The 22,445-nt window shown below is 43.7% G+C and overlaps 2 protein-coding genes and 2 non-coding genes across 6 annotated transcripts in view; 3 read left to right on the top strand and 1 right to left on the bottom strand.

Moving 5' to 3' along the window:
• Window positions 1–55: 55 nt before the first annotated feature.
• Window positions 56–8,945, top strand: tex10 (testis expressed 10). 2 transcript variants are annotated; one of them, XM_034553114.1, is made up of 16 exons: window positions 56–159; window positions 724–927; window positions 1,033–1,220; window positions 1,334–1,660; window positions 1,751–1,963; window positions 2,105–2,357; window positions 2,442–2,554; window positions 2,692–2,939; window positions 3,191–3,326; window positions 3,861–4,030; window positions 5,065–5,242; window positions 6,100–6,316; window positions 7,595–7,675; window positions 7,808–7,992; window positions 8,148–8,358; window positions 8,461–8,910. In XM_034553114.1, the coding sequence occupies exons 2-16, from the start codon at window positions 745–747 to the stop codon at window positions 8,581–8,583; spliced, it is 2,826 nt and encodes a 941-aa protein (XP_034409005.1). In that variant the 5' UTR covers window positions 56–159; window positions 724–744; the 3' UTR covers window positions 8,584–8,910. The 2 variants fall into 2 exon arrangements, with proteins under 2 accessions (XP_034409005.1, XP_034409006.1); XM_034553115.1 differs by lacking the exon at window positions 56–159 and adding an exon at window positions 166–419 and having other exon boundaries at window positions 8,461–8,945.
• Window positions 8,704–22,445, bottom strand: part of invs (inversin) — a 20,721-nt gene continuing 6,979 nt past the window's right edge. Inside the window, exons 4-19 of one of the 2 annotated variants that reach the window (XM_034553112.1) lie at window positions 21,899–22,065; window positions 20,292–20,465; window positions 19,530–19,697; window positions 19,084–19,264; window positions 18,263–18,372; window positions 17,919–18,090; window positions 16,913–17,068; window positions 16,556–16,677; window positions 16,000–16,107; window positions 15,808–15,914; window positions 15,517–15,726; window positions 14,324–14,535; window positions 13,507–14,086; window positions 12,767–12,918; window positions 9,695–9,781; window positions 8,704–9,620 (exon numbers count right to left, since the gene is read on the bottom strand). In XM_034553112.1, coding sequence (XP_034409003.1) covers window positions 9,505–9,620; window positions 9,695–9,781; window positions 12,767–12,918; window positions 13,507–14,086; window positions 14,324–14,535; window positions 15,517–15,726; window positions 15,808–15,914; window positions 16,000–16,107; window positions 16,556–16,677; window positions 16,913–17,068; window positions 17,919–18,090; window positions 18,263–18,372; window positions 19,084–19,264; window positions 19,530–19,697; window positions 20,292–20,465; window positions 21,899–22,065 — 2,822 coding nt within the window. In that variant the 3' untranslated portion in view covers window positions 8,704–9,504. The remainder of the gene's footprint in view (window positions 9,621–9,694; window positions 9,782–12,766; window positions 12,919–13,506; window positions 14,087–14,323; window positions 14,536–15,516; window positions 15,727–15,807; window positions 15,915–15,999; window positions 16,108–16,555; window positions 16,678–16,912; window positions 17,069–17,918; window positions 18,091–18,262; window positions 18,373–19,083; window positions 19,265–19,529; window positions 19,698–20,291; window positions 20,466–21,898; window positions 22,066–22,445) is intronic. The other variant, XM_034553113.1, reaches the window with a different exon arrangement.
• On the top strand, window positions 9,977–10,049 carry trnat-ugu. The gene has a single exon. It is a non-coding gene; the product is annotated as a tRNA-Thr (tRNA).
• Window positions 11,868–11,939, top strand: trnat-ugu. Its single transcript has one exon. It is a non-coding gene; the product is annotated as a tRNA-Thr (tRNA).

Here is a 22,445-nt window from a genome sequence, read left to right as displayed (position 1 = left end):
GCATTGCCAGGCATTGCCATGCCATTCATAATTCTATTATCTATTGTATTTATTCTTGATTATAATGTTTCTAAGGCACTCGTGAGGACACCTGGGCAGTGCGTTCGTTTTGTATGCGGGGGCTTACCGTTTCACCTTGCTGGAACTAAACTGAATCAGGTATTGAGCACGTTTATATTTCTCAGACCACTTAGGGACACCTTTTGAACTTAATACATTCTAATGACCAGTATAGGCATTACATATCGGCGGTTCATCTTAGAAACGTTTGTGGGGTCCCAGTCTTGGTTACACGTTTTATATCGTCAGCCCTGAGTTGACTGAGTTGAAGGACCCGAGGCTCAACACGAGATTGGAAACAGAACATTTTCTTTTCATATGTATTGACAATTGATAATCTTTACCTACATACACATCAGGTGAGTGTTTGATGCCTCGGTTATTGCGGGAATAGCCGAGGCTTTTTTTAATTGGTAAGTTAAATAAATAAATAAAGTATGATGCTGAACAGTTAGCTACAAGCTAGCTAACTCAAGCTAGCTGACGTTGACACAGGCGCCGCCTTTACGATTTAAACACTCCCATAGTCCCATAGAGAAACATCAGCAGTTTGTACAGACTGTGCCACACAATTTATGTTGAATACTCTAGCTGTCGGGACCAAACCTGTGCACTCAATGCACTCACTCAGTTCCTTCATCTCACATGCATGTCTGGTTACAGACAGCAGTCTAGACTGCTGAGATGAAGTCCAAGAAGAAGAAGAGGCAGGATGACTTCCAGAAGGTCAAGTTAAAGGTGGGAAAGACGAAGCCCAAAGCTGATAATGCCACCAACACCAACTTCCGTTCAAAGGGGATTAATCTAACCGAGCAGCTGAAGAAAGACTCAAGTGGCCCCACCACACAAAGACATCTTGGTATCAATGTAAGATCTTTAAAGACCTGTCAGCAAACACATTATTTCACTACATTCACTATTGGACTACTATAATTTGTTTTGCTTGGTCTCCTTTTCCTTCTGCTGCACCAGGACCTCCTGTCTCAGCTCCACCATCACAATGCCAATATGAAAAATGGTGCCTTATTGGGTTTGAGAGAGCTGCTGTCCCATAATCCTTCTCTGTTAGAGCAGCATCTGTCTCGCCTGATTTCTGAAGTGGGGGCTGTTTTCACAGACAAGGATGGCAACGTTCGCGTGTCAGCTATTCGAGTGCTCAGGTTAGCGAAGCACCAGTGATTCAGGAATGCAACAATACAGTAAACAAACACTCTGCTTTTATTTAGAAAAATAAAATGTGAATAACCTGAGCTAAACTGTCAAATTGTTCCAGGTTCATTGCACAGTCTGTGCCTGCAGAACGAGTGGCTCCATTTCACCCCGTCCTCAGTGCCCACCTAACTTGTGCCATGAGCCACATTGAGACAAGCATCCAGGAGGACTCCATTAAGATCCTGGATGTGTTGTTGGAGCACTACCCTGCTCTGCTTGCAGCACGACCTGCAGTACTCCTCACTCACTTCCTGGAGTTGATCTCTCACAGACAAAGCAGTGGAAAATCCAAAAAGGCCCAGGATGCTAAGGGACAGACCTGGGCACTGTCCATCAACCCTAACAAGGCTGTAACTAATCAGCAGTGGCGGCTATCTGTGCTCCTCAGGTATGGAAGCCATGTGCAAACAGGTTCTCAAGAATTTAGTTTCTCAAATTCTAGCTGATAATGCCTTGGTTTGTGTCATTTGTATTTCAGGCTTGGATGCTTTCTGCAGGCAGTAGTTGAGGAAAGACCGGTGGAGGAAAGTGATATTTTTATTCCAACTGAAGGAGCATTTGCCTCCAATGGAGAGAGCAGCCTTACACCTCTGTATCTCAACTGGGAAGAACTCACCTACAGCAAGGTTGGAGTGAAGGTGTATGAGCATTCTGGGGCAAAACCAACCCCCCAGTCCACCTTTAGACTCAGGTACAATAACACAAACTCCTGTTACCATCAAGGAATAGAAAATGGACATAATTTCAATGAACATATGACATAACATAGTTGATTTTAAACGATTAGATTTAATCTTAGTCATATTCTTTATTTTATTCTCTTTCTGTGTAGAGCTGAAGTGAACCCTGGAAACACAATGGGTGAGTGTCTGGACTCAGCTGAGGCTGTTCAGAACTTTGCAGCCACACTGGTGCCTCTTCTGCTTGAAGTGTGGGTAGAAGCCATTAACAGTGACTGTCCCTGGAACACCACTGAGGGCGCCCACCTGCTCACCCCAGATGCCATGTCAGTAATGTTCCAAGTGTTGTCTATTCTTCAACTGTTGAGAAAACTGGCACCACAGAGGGAGCACCAGGATGCACTGGTGAGAGGAGGACGAGAGGACGAGCATTACACAATAGTTTTTGTACAAGAAAATATTTTCTAAAAATGTCTTGTTTTTTAATAGGATGGATGGTTCTACAAGGAATACCTCAGAGATTTTAAGCAGCACTTCATGAAAAACTTTCCCTATGGTTCTCGGGACACACCAAAACATAAAAAGAAGGTTGGTCTCAAAAGGTAAGTGTTAAAAAAATCTGTTCTTTCACCCTCCTTAATATTTTGATGTATCACTCTATAAACTACCCAGGATCTGTAATCCTAACTTCTGCTATGAAGACTTTTACTCCTTGTAATCCCTCTGCCCTTTCTTTTAGGAGTAAGCAGACTGCAGCCGTCCCAGGATTGACAGTGGAGCCTCTGGCCCTAAACATTACACTATGCCAAGTTATGGTGTCCCTCAGCCAGAGGCAAGGACTCGGCCGAGAGACAGATGGAGAATGGCTGACGCCTCTAAGGACATTTGTCCGAGACACTCTGGGCAGTGGTGTGAAATTGAGCTACAAGCAGCTCCACATGCTACTGGGTACTGTGTGGAAGATGGTGTTCACACAGAGAAGCAAAAGTAAGCGTCTTTATGCAAGTGTGTTAGATGTTTGTAAATGCAAAAGTATAAATTCGATAAGATTTGAAGAGTTTATTAATTAGGCAAAGTGGACCACAGAACACACCTACATATATAGGGATATATGTGTTTATTTCAGTTGTTTAGGACAATGATATGGGTTGGTATCCAGATATTAGTTAGTGAACTAGAAGATGTTTTGAAACGTAATTTTAACAGTATTATCTGTATGTACGTTTGAATCTGTGCAGCGGTGACCGATGATCTGTTGGCAGCGGTGTATATCTACTATAAGCAGAGGACCCTGTCTCTACAGACACGATCTCTGCTGCTGTCTTTTTACAGCAAGCTCTACCTGCAAGAACAAGGACATGCACACATAGCAAGGTAACCTCAGACATTGTTTTTCAACTTGTGAGATCTGCCAACTGGGGATTTACATTGCTCGTACACAGCAGTAGCTCCATATTGTAGAGTAGCTGTTTTGAATATTTATATTTTAATGAATTAAAACCCATCTTGTAGATAAACACCATCACAATGGCATGATGGTCTTTCACAGCCAGACTACATCTCACAACCTTCTGTGCGTCATAAACACAGACCAGTGACTGTTTAGGAAGCAATTTTGTTCATCCATCAAATACATGAAGGGTTAATGAGCATCATGTGTTGTATAGTCACCATGAAATAGCATCCTACTCAAACTAATTCCTTCAGGGCTGTGACATTGCCTAAGACTTTTCCACTTTGCTGTTGTAGTGCTTTGTTAAAATATTCTTTATTTATTGTTAGACCTTTACAAATGTGACATGAACATATTTACATTATTACTTTTTTTTATATCCATGCACATACTTCCTAATCATCTCTGGCTGCATTTGGTTCATGTATGTGATCCCTCCCTCTGTCTCTCTGAAGGAGTAAGGTGCTATGTCGTTGGTTGGAATCTCTTCCTATGCAGCTGTCCCTGCTAGGCCAGCTTAACCCAACTCTCTCTGCACAACTCATCCTGTCAATCCAGGCTGCCGCCTCTCGAAGACACAAAGACCTGCTCAACAGTCTGCAAACACACGCCTGCACCCTCTACGGTATGCACACTCAATCAGAGGGACAAATAAAGGGAGAATGATAATAGAGGTTTTCTGATATCAATTCTAATTAATAATATTAGATATAATCGTCAGATTTATATCGCAGCCATGCCTGAAAAGCAGACATCACCTACTCGCATAGGGCAAACAACTTTTATTGCATAGATGTTTGTGATTTGAAACTTGTTGCAAATCACAAACATCTATGCATTAGCTAACGGATACAAGTGTTTTCCATTAACTGTCAAACACCTGAAGTGGCAGCACTAATCAGGTCCACGGTTTGAATCATTCAACCCAAAGATAGTCGCTGTAGTCTTGGAGAATTCCCTATCTGACTTGTTCAATACAATTCCAGCTCAGTTCTAGATGCAGATTAAAGGGATATGCAGTAAGTTGGTGCTGTAGTTTGATGCTTTTTATTTCCGCTACTGAATTAATTAAAAATAAAATAATTAACACTTGTGAAAAAGACCATATACATTTAATACAATATAGAATGCAGAAACGATGGTCAGATTACCACAGAGAAAAATGTTAGTGCCAGCAGGATTATGAACCAAATGTTACACCATAGTTTCTCTAGGAGGCGGTGTAACTCCATGTTTCCCACACCAGACTTTGTAAAACTGAACTACCACCAGTGATGAAAGGTAATAAGCCTGCACATATCCTCTGCTCTGAGGGTGATAGTTGGGTTGTTTCGTGACAGAGGGGGGCCATGAGAGGAGGGGGTTGGACAGAAACTGCTGCAGATCCAGCAATTTACTATCACAAGACTCCTTTTGTCCGAGGGCTTCTGAGATCAGCATGTGCGTCAGAGACGGACGTAACGCCACACACACATTATCTGAGCCCTCACTGTCGTGGCTTTGCCTGTGTCTCTTTTGTACTAGTTCCTACAGCGTCTGGTTTTTCGGGTATCTCTTTAGTGTTCTTGAGAAAGCTTCATCTTATATCCCCAGAGTGTAGTGCGTTGTTGTTGTTGTTGTTTCTAAGTAATAACACGTGACGTGTGTGGGTGTGTGAAGATCCACAGAAAGGAGTAATGGTGTTTTTACCAGTTGAGTCCCAGCAACGAATGGTCCAGCTGCTCTACTTTCTACCCAAGATGTCCCAGTCTCTTCTGGCCAATCTAAGCTACTGCTGCACCGCTGGACGAATCTCTGCCGGCCTCACTGCCTCTCTGATTCGTATCGTACACCTTCGGTGAGCTTGGAAAAACCCTATACACCTGTAAAGGCCACATTAACTCAATGTATTGTGTGTGAGGAGACAATCCTGTGTAGGAAAAAAAAACATTGACAGCGCAGCAATGCCCTCACTTTTGGAGTCAAACAGTTCAACCTATCAGGAAATGGTGTTGGACACTCAAAGCACTCCATCCTGCCACCCTCAGATGGCAGTATTGCACTTTGACAGATTGATCCCAGACATTTTTGTGGTTTCTGACCTGCCTGTTGACAGGTGCTAATGTGGATGCGCTGTATATTTAAAAAATATATTAAACTCACGGGTAACAATAAAAGTTTCTATATTCTCTTCCACACGCACAGCTTACCTCTCCCTGTGACAGTGTGTGTATCTGCATGCATTTGTGTGTCTGGCCTTCTGCTTGTGCCAGTGTTGTACACATTTAGTGGGGAGGGAGTTCAGATGGGATGTGTGTGTGTAATGGGTATGATACAAAGAGCTCTTTGGGATGCTGGAATGCAGAGTCGTCATGGAGTATCGAGGAGACCGTTGAGTCGGCATGTGCCTCCCGGGCACCACAAAACACATTTGTTATTCACTCGCATTTCCTACTGTTACAGATCTATCCTCCCCTCGGGACAAGGAACTTTATTTCCATCCTCTTTTATCCTCAATTTGATGCTCCTACAAAACAGGGTGTCATGAAAAATCCTAAGAAATGTGATAAGGAATGTATAACCAGGAAATTGTTATATATTTTGTAAAAAAAGTAAAACAAATTAAAAGTTGCAGAAACTACAAGCTATTAAAATGTTTGATACTCAGAAAGACGTGGTTTCGGGATTAATTGTTCACCGATTTGTGTTCTGTAGGTCGTCTTTGAGTGGCTGGTCGGTTGGGAGCCAGGAAGCGGCTCTGCAGGACGTGGACTACATCAGCTTCTTGTTTTCCACTTTGACGGGATTCTCGTCTGACAAGCTGGCCGCCCTGCAGGAGGCCAGCGACGCCCTTCCTCCCTCTCCTCTTTCACCTCTCAGTCTCTACCCCACGCCGCTGGAGCAGTTCACGCACCACTGGGATGTTGTTGAGGTGTGTTCACTGCACACTCATAATTCCCTCAAACCTCACATACATTCTAACTTTTACCAAGGCCACTGCCAATCAGAAAGATTTGGACACAACTTTTGAAAATGAACCTAGAAGGGACTTGGAGGTGATGTAGAGGAAGAGAAGACATTGTTTTGAAAATTGAAAAGTGTTGATATTCTGGACACAGCTCTGGTCTTTCAGTCTCCCCTGGTCCCTCTCTGTCTCACAAAAAGAGCTCAGAGGGTGGAAGCTTTATCGTCGCACTACGGCTGAGAGGGGAACCTTTATCGCGTTGCACAGGTTGGAGATGCGTGGTTATCGGGCATAGAGGATATGCACAAATGCTAATGAGAGCCCATGGCATGATGGGAGTGTGACATTTCTGCACAGGAAATTACAGTTAACATTACTATGCCCTGGGGCAAGTGTGTGTGTGTATGTGTGAGCAAGTGGGGGGGGGGGCTTATAATCACTTATTCAGCTCCTCAATTAAGCCCTCAGATCCTGCCTCTCTCATCGCCCTGTCTGAGTCAATCACAGGCAAGTGACGGGAAGGAGGAGGGAGGGGACACGTGGTGAGGGGGATGGCATTAAGGGACGGACTGTGTCAACTCTGGTTCGACTAATGAGACAGGATTGTTTTTAATGACGGCGAGAATGCCAACAGGTGCACTGTTCTGACATGCATTGGCTCGCAACTCCTGCACTTCAGCACACAATTTGATAAAAGCTAATGAGAATTTGATTTGGATTTAAAGTTAATGAGGAAAAGCGTAGCCTTATTTTTCACTTGTAACAAGTTTGTGCTCTAATGCTGTCTATTTATAGCAGTGATGTGGTTAAAGCGGTTTGAAACCAAGGTTTTTCCTTAATCTTCTCTTAAATCGTTTCTCTGTAATATCATCACTGCTGTTTTATTTCACAACTCTGCCATTGTTTTTCTACAAAGAACTGCTCTTATTATCTGACATTATCCTGAGAATTATGACGTAAAACCCCAAACCCACGTTTGTTTTTGGCATGAATTCTTATTTGATACAGAAATGGTAAATTTCAGAAGTCTATACGTCACAGCTTCAGTAGCTCTAAGAAAATGAGGCTTAGTGCAGTTCTTCCTCTGGGATTTTGCAGAAACACACTTTCATAGTCCACTTTATAGAGTAAAAAGCTGACTAGAAAACCTAGAATTCTCTATTACACTTGTAAGCAGTTTATCACCGAAGGAGTTCTATGACAACACCTTGTTTGACATGACATTACGTTTTGTTTTATTCACAGGAAGTCTGCCACAGTCTGGAAACTCTGGGTTCAAAGTCTCAGTGCTTTGACATCTTACAAAATGGCATTTGCAAATACCTGGTAAGAAATAGTTTTCATTAAGCAGACAATAACGTTGAGGATTTGTCAATAATGGGTGTTTGCATAGTTGTATGCTTTATTGCTGTTGTCTTTATTTTAAAACATGGTACTGAATGCTGTTCTGTGTGTCAGACCAAGTTAGGAGTGGTGCCTGACAGTATGGCGGCCGGGCTGCTCAGAGCTGTTTCCAAATTACTGGACCTGTCCGTCCTGCCGATTGAGCCCATGCTGCGCTTCTTGTCTCAGTGCTGCCTCAGCCTTCTAACTCTGCTCATCACCCTGGAGCAGGAGATACCTGCCGAAACCAACCACAAAAGGTGTGTGTTGAACGGGTACAACCTCTTACTGCTCTGTTATGAAAGGACCGCCTGTTGATGTGAAATATTGACCTCAATTGTAGCAGTTTGCCATTATCAGGTGTTAAAGCTAGACAATAACCGGGATTTAAAACATTTATGTGTCACGTTTTCAGGGAGGCGATATGGGGTGCTTGTGTGTCAGCGTTGAGCTCTGTTCCTCGCCTGCTTCGAATGGTTCTGCAGTCGATACGCGTTGGCGATCTGAGTGAAGAGGAGCTGCCACAGCTAGGACGGATCCTGTCGATGCTGCTGCAGCACACGCCGATCCACAACCAGCTGCTGGCTAATACCGCTCTGCTGCAGGAGATCATGCAACACCTCACGGTAAACGCAGCTCACACTTGAAATTCACAGAGATTGATTGAAAGACCACAATTTCGATGGAGAGCTGTAGGATGTTAACTGTTTTCTCTGTATGTGTTTCAGAGGTATACCCGGGGTACGACCAGGGAGCAGTGGTTGACGGACTTGCTCTACTGTTATACGGTCACCGTGGCTCATGGCTCGTCCGCTCGCCGTGGAACCCTGGGCCTTCGTGACATGTACTGACCGACTCACCCACCAGACCACCACCTGGTGTGTTTCCCAGTTCACCCTCTCAAACAACTTACAGTGACTTTGACAAACAAAACACTCACAGAGCACAAAAGCAAAACCTTCAGACAGGAATACAGTCGAATGACATGTTTGTTTATTATGAGTGACAAGGAATTCTCTACATTCTTGTTTTAAGATCTTCAGTTTTGTGTTTTGAGCTTCTTTATTGTTTCATTCTTAGCCTAGTAATTGTTAGTCTTATTTTTGCCTATTCTGAGTATTGTTGGCGAATGTTGTCCAGTGCACCTGGCGACTTTTGATACAAAATAATAAATAAAAGGTTTAAAAAAAGAAGAGAAAAATAAACTTAAATCCAAGTACGCTGTGTTTTGGGTCCATTTTTATTATATTTCTTATAATACAATAATAATAAAAACATACAGGCACATCTAAAAAATTGCACAAGATGAATGGATTATTTTTGTGCAAATGCATATTTAAGTAAATACAAATCCATAGTTAAGAAATACAGCTTTCTCTTGAGACGGAAAGCACTTAGAGACCAGACTGTTGTGTAGAGAGTAACTGTGTGTCCGTGGCTGCAGGTGGGCTATCTGTATGACCGGCTGTTGATAGACTGCCTCATTCTCCAGAACAGGAGGAAAGGTTATCGCAGTGTGTGTGTGTGCGAGAGCAATGGAGAACGAGGGAGATGGCGTGTGTATGTGTTCTGTCCACAATGGATGAAAGGTTATCTTTTACACACACCGTTTCTGTAGACTTAACCCCCACCCTGTGAGGTCATGGCTCTGATGTCATATGGCTTAATTTTAGAAAGCTCCGCACATTGAGTGAACAATGTGTAAAGTAATTCTATAGAGGTAAGGCCGCCAGCAAGCTGAGAAAACATCAAAGAAGTTTGTGTGTTTGTGTTCAGTTTTTCCCCCGGCCTCTGGTCCCCTGTCCAGCACTGTGTGGTCTCAGGTGGTAAGAGTACTGCTTGGCTTGATTTACAGCATCAGTCAGGTGCACACAGTCAATACTGCTCACTGTAAAATAAGCACACAAAATTACTCCTTTGACTTTATTAAAGCTGCGTGTTTGAGGATGTGCGTTGACTTACACTGGCTCTGTGTGCGTAAAGACATGTCCAGCAACAGCTGAGATTGAGAGTCCCGGAGAGAACGTCCCCGTCTGGCCATAGAGTTGCCTAAAGGACAGTTCAGGAAAATGTTTGCATATCTTCATTCAGATTAGTATATCGTTTCATCATGTGAACAGTTCATGCATTCAAGCAGCTGGTGCTCAGGACACCTTTTAACTTGTTGACTTATCAGGTACCACACCCAAAATTGTTCAAGATGCCGTCTTGATGATCTGGTTCTATTCTATTAGTTGTAATTACGGCTCTATAGCTCAGTGGTTAGAGCACTGGTCTTGTAAACCAGGGGTCATGAGTTCAATTCTCATTAGAGCCTTTTTTTAATGTTTCTAAATAACTAGTAGTCACAAATAATGATCTGAGTTATAAAAAACTAAAGCGTTAATACAGTGTTTTAATGGCACGGCCTATCAAAGCCAAACACAGGGAAGAGGTAATTGTCTAGTGTTGGATGAGCTTGCTGGAAACAACTACATTTTATTGTGTTTTTAAAGGGGAGGTCTACTACAATGTTTCATGTTCTGATAATGACATTTTGGGCTATTTTGTTCCATGTTTTCTTTCATACCAGTAGAAAGAAGACATCCAAAAAACACATTTAGTTGTTTAATTTACTACTTTGTCTTTGTGTGTTTGTAGATTTTGCCTAAATGTAGCAAAATCTAGCTTTAGATTAAGCCTAATTTCCATATTTAACCATAACATTTCAGAAAACATGGAAAAAGAGAAATGCTTAACATGACTTTATCCAATTATTGCTCTAGAAATGTGCAAATTAGCCCATATTTAATAAGATAATGCCTCATTTGCTTATTTAAACATACCATTTAAGAAAACTTGTACCATAACAAGTAATTGTCTTCAATGCAAGTTGATTAACTGAGGAAGTTTCATGGGGATTGTTTTCAACTGTCTTTTCTTAACATGCCTGTATACCTGTTTAGAGGTATAATATTTCTTTAATCAAGAAATACATCAAGCTTGCACACAGAAAATCTGTGACACATGTAGTTGTGTTATCTACATTAGAGATAAAATAATTAACAGGCAATTAAGAAATGATGATTAACGGAACAGTGTGACCCAGTTTAGAGTTGTGTCAAATGCCTGACTTCCCAGGAAAACAAATAAACACAAACAAAGGTGTGTGTGTGTGTGTGTGTGTGTGTGTGTGTGTGTGTGGCCGGCCGGCTGGCACTGTCGGGGTTTGTGTGTGCGTTCAGCTGATGGCTCTACGCAGTCGTCTGACATTCCCCCTGACAGCTCTGAACTTTTCACTGTGCCAGGACTGTCAGAGAGCGAAATGGGGAGAGAGAGGGAGGTGAGGTGAGAAAGGGGAGGGGAAAACCACGTCAGGGGGCTCTATCTGTCTGTCTGTGAGCGGTGACGGTGTGCATGCTTGTATGTTTTGGCGCAGCAAGGTTCCTGCCCATTCTCCCATCATCACCTAGTGATGTGTGATGAAGGTCAGGCCTGTCTGCGGGGCGAAACCCTACCAGAGGTTCCACACAGGACGCCAGGCTGATACTGTCCTGGTCTGTAGATTGAAGCATCACCCAGACATTTACATGGGTTCCTGTTCCCAGAATTTGTCACTGACGGTGTGTTCCACACTGGTATGACAACCATCCTGATTTCCAGCTTCTTCCGTTTCCAATGTGAGAATTTTCATCGCACCATTCGCACATTTGAGTTAGAAAAGTGCTGTTGCTGCACTGCTCTCTGTAGGTTGCAACTCAAGAGAATGCTGCTCACAATCTAAGCAATACGGGCTTTGACCTCACTGACATACGGCATGCTTGGAAGTTTCAGCCTCGAGAGCAGTACAGCAAGTGATTCACAGTTGGTTTATCATGTAAGGATAAGGCTGGCGATATTCATAACATTATTTGCTATTATAACTCCCATGAAAAGACCTGAGGCCACAGTCAAATGCTTTCCAACACCCTCAATTAGTCAAAAATGTTTGGATATCATCATTTAGGTTTGCAGTTAACTCATGTGAGCAGTTACTGCATTCAGCTGGTGCTGCATAACAAAGCTCAGGACACTCCTGGAACTGGTCAAACAAGTCACACCTACGCACATGGTTGTTGTCTTTATCATGCCGAGTTGAAGTATGCTGTATAACAGAGGCTCTATAGCTCAGTGGTAGAGCACTGGTCTTGTAAACCAGGGGTCATGAGTTCAAACCTCATTGGAGCCTACATGTTGTATTTTTTTTTTTTATCCTTTGTTGTCATTAACAAACCTACATTACCAAAGCAACTTCCAGTTTATTAAAGGAACTACTTATGCCTGATGTGAAGACACTAAGTAGTCTTTTTTGCATTGACTTGGATTTGTAAACTTTTATCCACAATTATTTTACTCCGCTGCAGTACAATTGAAAACATCCTCTTGCATGTTTGAATTGATCTCATCATAATGTAATGTTTTCTTAGTAACTTCGACTATATGTGACAACTGGGACAACAATCCACAAGCTCAAAGACCATGTGTTTCCACTAAGGACATACATCTTTCCAAATGGGTCTCAAACGCACAGTTTTATTTTTTTAAAAAGGATGAATTCATTATCATGAGTTTATTTTTGATAAAAGCTGTCCATAATAAAAATACAGAATATCACCAGACTTATCCACCACTGCATATTCACTCCTCCCATTCACTTCAAATGAAACTCATGTGACGGACAAATCCCAGGAATATGTTTTTCCTGTTTTGATGTCGGCTCTGACGGAGTCACAGCTCTGAGTTTACGTTTGTTAAATTGTTACCTGCGAATTTGTACAGCTCATGGAAACTATGATGCACTGTGTTAGAATAATGACATCCATTTCCAAACAGTGTGCCATCATTCTGATAAATTACACCACCAGATATACAAACTGCAGCACCGCTCTCAAGAGCTGCTAAGGGTCTGTAATGCCTCTGCTAAACAGATATATATCATACATAGAGTATATGAATGGCGCATTTAATCTGTGTCATCACATCTTGTGTGTATAAGGCAAAAAGCAATTGTCTCACCATAGATACTTTGCAGCACTGAGCTTTTACTCGCTGACAGTTTGTTGGATTGACCTTGGATTTCCATCTTTTTCCTGGTGTGGGCGTGGTTTGAATAATTTGACTCCACCTTCTCGGGGGCCTGTACCTCTTTCCTTGTGCGTGTGTGGAACCTGCAGACACACATGCACAGTGTTCAATAAAAGAAAATTCAGACTGTGTTCAAAGGTTTAAAAGCTGGCAAGTCCTAACACTAAGACTCACTAAACATAAACAAAGTAAACAAAATTGATTTAAGGCAGTTAATAGGCAGCACATACAGAATATAATTGTGAAGCTGAATGGAAACAGTGGACCTCCTGTGGCGGACTGGCAACCTCTAAGAGAAACACAGAGTGTGTAAGAGCAAGAGGAAAGCAAAGAGCGCCTGCTGGTAGCGATTAGAGCAGCACGGCTGAACTTTTAGCCTCTTGTTAAACCAGTATGAAAGCTCTAGATTATAGCTCGTCTGTCCCCTGCCTCCTCATCTCACCCATCTCCCACGCTCTCCCTCCTAACTGCTCAAGTGTTGACGTTGATGGCATCCAGACCAACAATTTGGGGGGGGGGGTGGTTACAGGAGATGAGAACGGGTTGGCATGTATGTGGGAGAGGGCACATGTGGGCACCACATGCATCACCTGACTTCCACAGCTAGAGAGGCTTCAGCTACTGAACACCCCTTGAGGTACAAACACAAGCGCACACACACGTAAACTCACCTTCGCCAAGCTCGCTGGATGATGCGTGCAGCCTCATTCCTCGTCCTGCGCTGCTCTTTGTTGTGTTCCCTGTGCGTGCGTGTCGAGATGGGTGCATGTGTGGCAGACTGAGTCTTTCTTAAGGGGCTTTTGTGGTCTGAAGATGAACTGCTTCTTAATGAGGGAATGTAAGTGACGTCTTTGGCGGCGGCCTTTTCTGAAGTCGGCTCCTTATGGTTTCTGTGCTTTTGTGGAGCATCAGTCTGGCCGGGGGCAGTCTGCACAGTCATGTGAGCGTCTCTCTTCTTTAGATGGATGCATTCTCTGGTAATGGTGTCAGTGTCGTCTGTCATTGCAACACATGTGGAAGGAATGCATGTGTTTGAGGAAGGTCGTTCCCTGACTTTGGGCATGGAGGGGGGTTCAGGTTTGAGGCTGGGTGGCCGGCTGCAGCTGACAGGAGAGAGACGTTCCTTCAGCCTGGTGGTCTGGAGAGCACCGGGCACAGTGTCACCGGTCACATGACAGCGGCGGTCTGAAGCATCAGGAACCTCATGTGTTTCAGCTGCTTTACTTTTTCTGGAGGATCTGCTCTTGTGGGCTGGTGGGGCAGTGGGAGAAAGTATATATTTATGTATATGTCATTTTATATAATCAACATGACACCTCACATAAATGAGCAATACACTCTGAACGAAGGATGATAAACAAATACAATTTCTCAGTCAAAGTTTATTTTAGCCTCTAATACCAATACCATAACTGTCAACCTCACTATTCATCCATTCAAAATACAAGTTCCATCATAGCAACTTTAAGAATTTCTGCACATTTGTACCTTTGAGTCTCTCCTCTTTGCTCTTAGCGCGTTCAGCTTTGGATGATTTCTTTGTTTCCCCCACTGAGTCATTCAAGGATAAGTCCTCTATAATGTTCCCTAAGGAGAGCTTTTCCTGCTCTGTTCTCACCACAGGAACCCTCCGTTTCTCTGCAGTGGCCAGAGAGACTTGCTGCACAGCTTTTCTCCTTCGCTGTTCTTCCCCTCGTTTCCTAGACACAAAAAAAGCGGTTGGATATATAAGCGTGGCTTACACTTGTCTGAAACACACCACATGAAAAGCCAAAGTCCAGGCAGGAGGCATGGAGAATTTTCTTTGAATGTATGGACATTTGTTGGACCATGTATGCTCTGATGAAAGTCCTTTAGACCGAAAGCTAAACACAAAGTGCATGAAAGTGCTATTCTACCAGTATGGACATTTGTTTTAAAAGGAATTTGACTGTGGGCTATGGTGACACTGATTTATTTAGGTCATTATATATTATATATTCTGTGTCCACTCAAAATAGACACATAATCAAATTGTAAAAAACAAATGTAGCTTCACTATTTCACCATCAAGTATATATACATGTCGATGATAATGATCAGTTCACAGAAGCAACATTTGAATTTTTTGGTGCAAAGGGATTTTAACTTTAGAAGCAATAAAAAAAAGTTTGGTCACAGCTTGGACCACACAATCAGAAGAAAATCTGATAAGGCAATATATTATAAGTACTTTATAAGAAAAACACTCTCATAAATCACATTCAACTCAATAGAACTGCCTGCTTGAAATAACGAGAAATGTTGAAGGTATTTTGCCCTCTTAAAACAACTTACCGCTCAGAAGTATTGTGCAAGACAGAATAAAGGTGAGACTGGTGAGCAAATGACAAAATAAGAACAAGCCAGAAGAGAAAGAGACAGCGGGAAGACATATGTGTGTGCAGGGATGACAGAGAGAAAGATTGATATGGACAGGGTGTGACTGTTCCTATCTGAGCGATAAGAAGAAGAAAGAGACAGATCGTGAGGGATGAACACTGTGCATGCAAATGTCAAATGCAAACGGTATTGTGTGACAAAGAGAGGGATGTTTATGAGAGTCGTACAACAATCATGAGCATCATGAAGAAACGGTGTGGTCCTGCATGTCTACAAACACCAATATGGAAGTGTGTACATGTCTGTGCTTTATCTCTCACTTCGCTGCATCCTTGCGCAGCTGCTCGTGCCTCATGAGGAGCTGCTTTCTCTCCCTGAAGGCCTTGCGGACGGTGTAGCCCTTGTAGACAGCCTGGATGGAGGCAGCAGCGATGTCCTGGATCGCTGCTATGGACAGAGCTCCATGCTCCAGCATGAACTGAGTCACCTCACTGTGGCCCCCCAGCAGAGCGTAGTCCAGAGGGGTGTACCTGCGCAAAACAAACACCAGTGTCACTCATACATCCCCCCCCCCCCCCTAGCTCCTTCTTCTGGACTGGCTGGGTCCTCACCTCTCTTCAGTGTGCTCCATGTGATTAGGAAAGGCATTGTAGCCCAGCAGCAGTTTCACAGCGTCCAGGTAGCCATTGTTACAAGACCAGTGAAGAGCAGTCCGCCCCTGTGCACCCATAACAAGAGCACCCATTTAAAATATAGTTGTGTTCAAAAGCTCACGTAGAGTGTATGTAAGAGTAGATGTTTACCTCCTTGTCCTGTATGTTTGGATCAGCATTGGTCTCCATGAGAACAGCCATGCAGGTGATGTAGCCGCCATAAGCAGCGCACTGCAATGGAGTCCGTCCCGCCTGGTCCTGCCCAGGAGAGGTCAGATCACTGACAGTCAGATGCAGGACAATTAAAAGAGTACATCAGGATGTATGAGGTTGATCTGGATTTTATACTCACTGCTCTTAAGGCAATGTGGAGAAAGATATCATTTCCAGTTATCCTCATTTATTTATTTGTGTTTATACTCGTCATGCCGCTTTAGCCGTCCAACTGTTTTTTGTCGCATTTAATGGGAGACGCATCTACAATCCTTTTATTAAAGTTAGCTACAATCCAAAATTATTATTACTATTATTGCCATTATAATGTGGGATTATATAGATGGAAAAGTGCAACAGATGGATGCTGAGAACATATAATTTCTGACTAAACTGATTTGTAATGACCAGTCAGGTTTGCTAAACTGGAGATCTTCTTATGCACTAACTGAGGGTTATAAAGTACTTTGTTTCTGATCGTGTACATTCATACCTGTACATTGGGACTGATCCCATTCTCCATCAGTATTTGACAGACCTCAGCATTTCCTCCCAGAGCAGCCCAATGCAGAGCAGTGTGACCATCAACATCCACCAGGTCCACACGTGCAGAACCTTTATCAGAATCAGAATCAGAATCAGCTTTATTGGCCATGCATGTGTGCACATACATGGAATTTGACTCTGGTTACACGTATTCATTGCATATACAATTCAGTCGAGGGGACATACATAAAGACTTGTGGTGAGCGACACTCATGTCTCTTTAATAGTAAGTTAAAGATTGATTATCAGGTAACAGTGGTACAGAAAAGCAGATCATTGGGATGCTTGTACCAATTACACCAACCTTTGATTAGTGTGAGTATGACATCTCTGTGTCCCATCTCGCAAGCCCGAAACAGCGGCGTGTGTTTCATCACATCCAGAGAATCGACCATCGCTCCCCTCTCCAACAGCAGCTTCACTGTGCTCACATGGCCTGACAGGGAGGCCGCATGGAGAGCTGCATGAACAATCAGACATACACAGAAACATAAAGAAAAACATCCGGAGATAAGAGGTCTTGAATCTAACTGGACAGTAAACACCCTCAGGACAAGTGCTCCTCCCTTGTCTGCCTCTTCTTTGTTCATGCATCCCCCTTGACTGCAGCTCCACTCTGGGCTGTGGCTAAAGCCTGGTCAATGGCGGGCTAAACAGACAAAGAAACGTAAAGAGGAGCAGCACACTTAGGCTCCACACTTACGCCCCCTGCCCCCTACCCCCTCCAGTCCCCAGATAGCACAGACTCGAGTCAAGTGCATGTAAGTGATCTGGGCACCAGTCAGCTCCACTGCCCTGCACACCATCTCATTAGGATGACTCAACCGTTGCATGTTATGCATGCATAAACATTGACCGCCTGGCTGAGCAGAGGGGCTATCGCCATGGGGATTATATGTCCAAACAGCCCAGGGGGTCCGAGCGTCGTAGTAAGTCGTGTGTCTGCATTGGTGAGCGCTTATGTGTGTGTGTGTGTGTGTGTCAGAGGACAGTAGTGGCAGTCTATTGAGCGGGCTCACACTAATTTCGCTGATAGTATCACTTCCCTCTCTCCTTTAGTCTTGTGGTCTCTCTAACAATTTAAGTGGAATCCCCTGTGGAATCATCACCCATAGCCTAAAACAAGCAACACGCCACAAAAACAAACGTAACAAGGACAAGGGTGTGTGTGTTTGTGTACAGTATCAGGACCAGGGAGTTTATGTTGCCATGCCCTGGAATTAGACAGAGAGCTGTGGGAAAAGTGGGGGATGTGGGTCAAAGCAGTTTGGAGGAGCCTCAGATGCTCCTCTTGTTTCTCAGGTGCTCACCTGTGCCGCCATACTTGTCGGCCATGTTGATGTCAATGTGAGGGGTGAGGGCCAGCATGGTGCAGATGACATCATCACTGCCCTTCCCAGCGGCCCACATGAAGGCCGTCCTCCCCTCCAGATCGGGTTCATCCTTCACAGACGGATGGGACAGAAACACACCCACTGTCTCCTGAAGACAAACAAATTTTGTGTTGGGTGTAGTTTAGTTTATTGGACATTGGAAGGGTACTGAACACACAGGAGGAAATCATTTCTTTATCGGCAATGTTGTATTTTGGATAAACTTGTGTAATGCTGACTCGGCAGGTTCCCAGCTGTTTGTGTGAGTGTATACAACTCACAGCGTTGTTGCTCTGAGCACCGTAGTGCAGAGGAGTGGCTCCTTGACTGTCTGAGGGAATAGTGCCTGATGTGTTTCTCTCCAACAGTAGGTGGACAATTCTGGCATGGCCTGAAAAACACATGTTTACAGCAAGGAGCTGGAACAACTGCTCAACTATACTCTCCAACAAAGGCACCCTTTTCTTTCTCATTAACATTGTTTTTTCAGTTTACTTTACAAACTGTGAACAGAAAAACAAATAACTCTACACTGACTTAACATAAGTCAACTGTCAATATTTACACAATCTCTAACCAAAGTTAATGTTAAGCAGGTATAATGTTTAAAATGTTTACCATCTTACCTTAACATGTAAGTAGAGGGAGGCAATATATTGATATTATTTATATTGTTATGAGACTGGATATCGTCTTATATTTTGGATATTGTGATATGGCGTAAGTGGTTTTAAAGGCTGGATTACAGTAAAGGGAACCCTCATTTTCTGATCTAACCTGATTGTTCTAGCTGAAATCCCCAATGGTCATCCTCGATATCAAGGTATTTGGTCAAGATATTGTGAAATCAGATGTTCTCCATACCGACAAGCATCGCCATCCCTAGAAACATGATGCTATTGTGGCTAAAATTTAAATGATTACATTAAAACATTATCTTATCATGTGGATAAAAAAACTAGTCCATTTTGGCTTTGATTCAGTTGACCAGTGTAAACGTTTTCTAAATTAGAATTTTGTTTTGGGGACAATTTGACATCCTTCAGTGTATAGCTGTCGTTCATGCTGCAGCGGGTCACATACAGGATGTGCGTTCACTCACCGAGCAGAGCTGCCCAGTGCAGCGGTGTTCTGAACAGGTTATCATAAGCGGTCACATTACAGCCCTCGTAAGACGTCAGCACCTCCACCACTGCCTCGTTACCGTCGGCAACGGAAAAGTGCAGGGGCGTCCGGCCCTCATAGTCCTGCCAGTTCAACAGGGATTCAGTGGGAGCTGCTTCCTTCTCATCGGCAGGCACACACACACACACACACACACACACACACACACACACACACACACACACACACACACACACACACACACACACACACACACACACACACACACACACACACACACACACACACACACACACACACACACACACACACACACACACACACACAAAAGTAAAAGACATGCAGACTGACTGGTGAGGATGGAGGATGATGATGGCAGATTCACTAGAGAGAGTGTGTGTGTGTGTGCACAATAGTGTGTACCAGTATACAGCGGACAGTTTGTGTCGCACTGGCCTCCTGACTGTGCGCTGCCCAGTGCAGAGGGATCTTGCCCTCGCTGTCTGGGATCCCAATGTTGGAATCGTGCTTGATCAGAAGGCGAACGTGTTCTGGTCGGTTATAAAAGGCCGACCAATGGAGAGCAGTTTGCTGCACAGAGAAACAGTGAGAGATGAAAAGGAAAAGCCACAATTGATGAAGTTCAAAACACAGGGGGCTGTTGTAACACCAGGTTTGAGGTTTCCATTTATGTTAAAAAAATTACTCCACTTTGAAACGAAATATGAAAGCATCGTGCTACACAAAGCTCTTATTGAAGATCTAGCAGTGAGCTGAGATTGTAACTCAGATAGTGCGGCCATGACGGCTTCTGAGCTATTCTGAGATTTCCTGAAACCACTGTCATCTGACACGATGATGCATATTGGATTATTACAAAACTAACTACTGATGTCAGACACACATCAGCGCCAACAGACAAAGGAGACTGTTTGTGTGTTTGTGGTCTTATCAGCTGAACACCGGACAAAGCCACAGATTGTTAAATCGTTCACTGCTGTGTGAGTGTGCCTCTCAGTGTTTATGTGTGTATGACCTCAAATTCCTGAAGCTTCAAAAGAAATATCCTCAGTCTGACTAATAACATGCAGAGATACAACTGATTGATGCTGGTTTCTGACTGAGGACAAACTATGGACAAACAGTCTTCCAGCAACTTGTTAGTGTGTATCTGTACTGAACTACCTTGTTCTTGTCTTGTGTGTCAACCTCTCCAGGTCCAATGTGTTTGAGCAGCAGGGCGAGGGCTTTTGGGGATGGGTGTCGGGTGGCCAGGTGGAGCGGGGTCATCTCCTCTAAATCTTTCTGCAGCCAGTTAGCACGCCTGGACAGCAGCAGCTTCAGAAAACGCACATTCCCCTGCGACACACAAGCAGAATTTGCTCAGAAGTCACCAATTCTCCTCAATATTATTTGTGAATGAGCAGCAATGACACGCACGCACACACACACACACACACACACACACACACACACACACACACACACACACACACACACACACACACACACACACACACACACACACACACACACACACACACACACACACACACACACACACACACACACACACACACACACACACACACACACACACACACAGGCTTTTAGCTGTGTCTGGTTCAATCTGCAGGTCATCCATCTTCCCTTCTCCTGTCTCTGTGATGAGCTGTTAAATAGTACACATCGGTTCTCTGCCTGTCCTCCCCTCCAAATCATCATCCTCAGTTTTGGCCTCTCACCATCGGGCCGCCGGATGATGTATTGTGCAACAGCTGTCGCTGGACAACAGGGTGTGAGAGTCCACACGGGCATGACCGTGAACGCGGGCGAGTGTGTTTAGTATATTTGCCGTCCTGTGACCACAATGCCACAGTCTGACAGATCTATCTTGTGTGTGAGCATGCATCTAGACTGTGAGAGAGTGTGTGTGTGTGTGTTCCCTTCCTCCCTATTCTCAGTCCAATTAGATCGGTAATCCCTGGCCTCTCTCCTTGTCTCAGCCATGTATTGATCAGATGTCAAAGAGACAGGGCTTCCCATCACTAGCATCCCCAAACACACACACACACACACAGACACACACACAAGCATGCACATGCACGCACACACGCACACACAATCCAGCTATGGGACATACCCCAATAACATATTAATCCCCCTCTCTCTTCAATGATATGATGATCCTGTATCAGTGCATTTCCATAAAAGAAGCCACCGATAAATGAGTTGTAAAGAGATATTATTAGTACCACATCCCACTGTTCCCCAGCTACATCCCTGAAGAGACAACAGACCACCCTGTCTCATTATTATTGTCTCTCGTCTGGCTATTACTGAGTCTAGACTAGGTGGATGGTGACAATTACATTAATCTCCTCTTGTTGCATATGTTTTGCTGGGTGAAAAGCAGTGAAACAGGATATTTACCATGCAGAATTATTCACTATTTATAAGACTTGTGTGTGAATAAAACTCATTGCAACAGTGTTCGTGTGGCAGGATTTTTATTCACCCGCATAAACACTAAAGCCATAACTACAGCCAGTAGGGGGCACTGGCTTCCCACTGGAGTTAATGGTCTCAATTTCTCTCTTTGCCATTAAACCTTTATGATCACACTTAGTCTTCATATTCATTGCATCTTTATATATCCATCCACTTACCAATTCTTATGATTTAACTTTTTCTCAACTTTATGCCACAAAAAGGGCAGACACATGTGTTACAGTGCAACATTTGTATGCGCTCCGGTGTTTGTCCCTGTGTGTATTTGAGAATGCAAAAACCTTCTGCGCTGCAAGGTGCAGAGCGCTGCGCTGGCTGTGGTCGGTCTTGTTGACCGAGGCGCCGGCCTTCAGCAGAATCTCTGCACAATCCAGTCGGTCAGCCAGCACGCAGTACATCAAAGGGGTCCGGCCAAACTGGTCCTCACGGTCCTGCAGCGACGGCTCTGCTACACACACACACACACACACACACACACACACACACACACACACACACACACCCACACACACACACACACAGCATAGTTTAAGCCAGAGGATCAAGATGTGTGTTATTATGCGTTGAATTTACAAAGAACAATTTTGTGACTTGTGATGGAATACATTATACAACTATTTATAAAAGGTGACTCCTCGTACTTAAAATGCAGTCTTTTACAGCTTGTGTTTAATAGGAATTCCACTTCCACTTTTCTTAATTTATTTGGAGCAGCTGCAAGCCATAATGAAATAATGTAACACTATTCATATATTTGTTGCCAGACATTTCTAGTCTGAGCAAGACTTAGTGTTCTGCATATTCAAGGTTCAATATCCACATGGCTGA

Source organism: Cyclopterus lumpus, chromosome 16 (genome assembly GCF_009769545.1).
Source record: "Cyclopterus lumpus isolate fCycLum1 chromosome 16, fCycLum1.pri, whole genome shotgun sequence".
Lineage (NCBI taxonomy): Eukaryota > Metazoa > Chordata > Actinopteri > Perciformes > Cyclopteridae > Cyclopterus > Cyclopterus lumpus.
The sequence above is the reverse complement of the archived record's forward strand: the minus strand, read 5'-3'. Positions and strand labels throughout refer to the sequence as shown.

What these genes read in the sequence shown, in the direction of transcription:
- tex10 (XM_034553115.1), top strand. Translation starts at nt 745, where the DNA reads ATGAAGTCCAAGAAGAAGAAGAGGCAGGATGACTTCCAGAAGGTCAAG. An exon ending in GGGAGCACCAGGATGCACTG is followed by an intron (nt 2,358 to 2,441) that starts GTGAGAGGAGGA and finishes GTTTTTTAATAG; the next exon opens with GATGGATGGTTCTACAAGGA. An exon ending in ATTCGTATCGTACACCTTCG is followed by an intron (nt 5,243 to 6,099) that starts GTGAGCTTGGAA and finishes TGTGTTCTGTAG; the next exon opens with GTCGTCTTTGAGTGGCTGGT.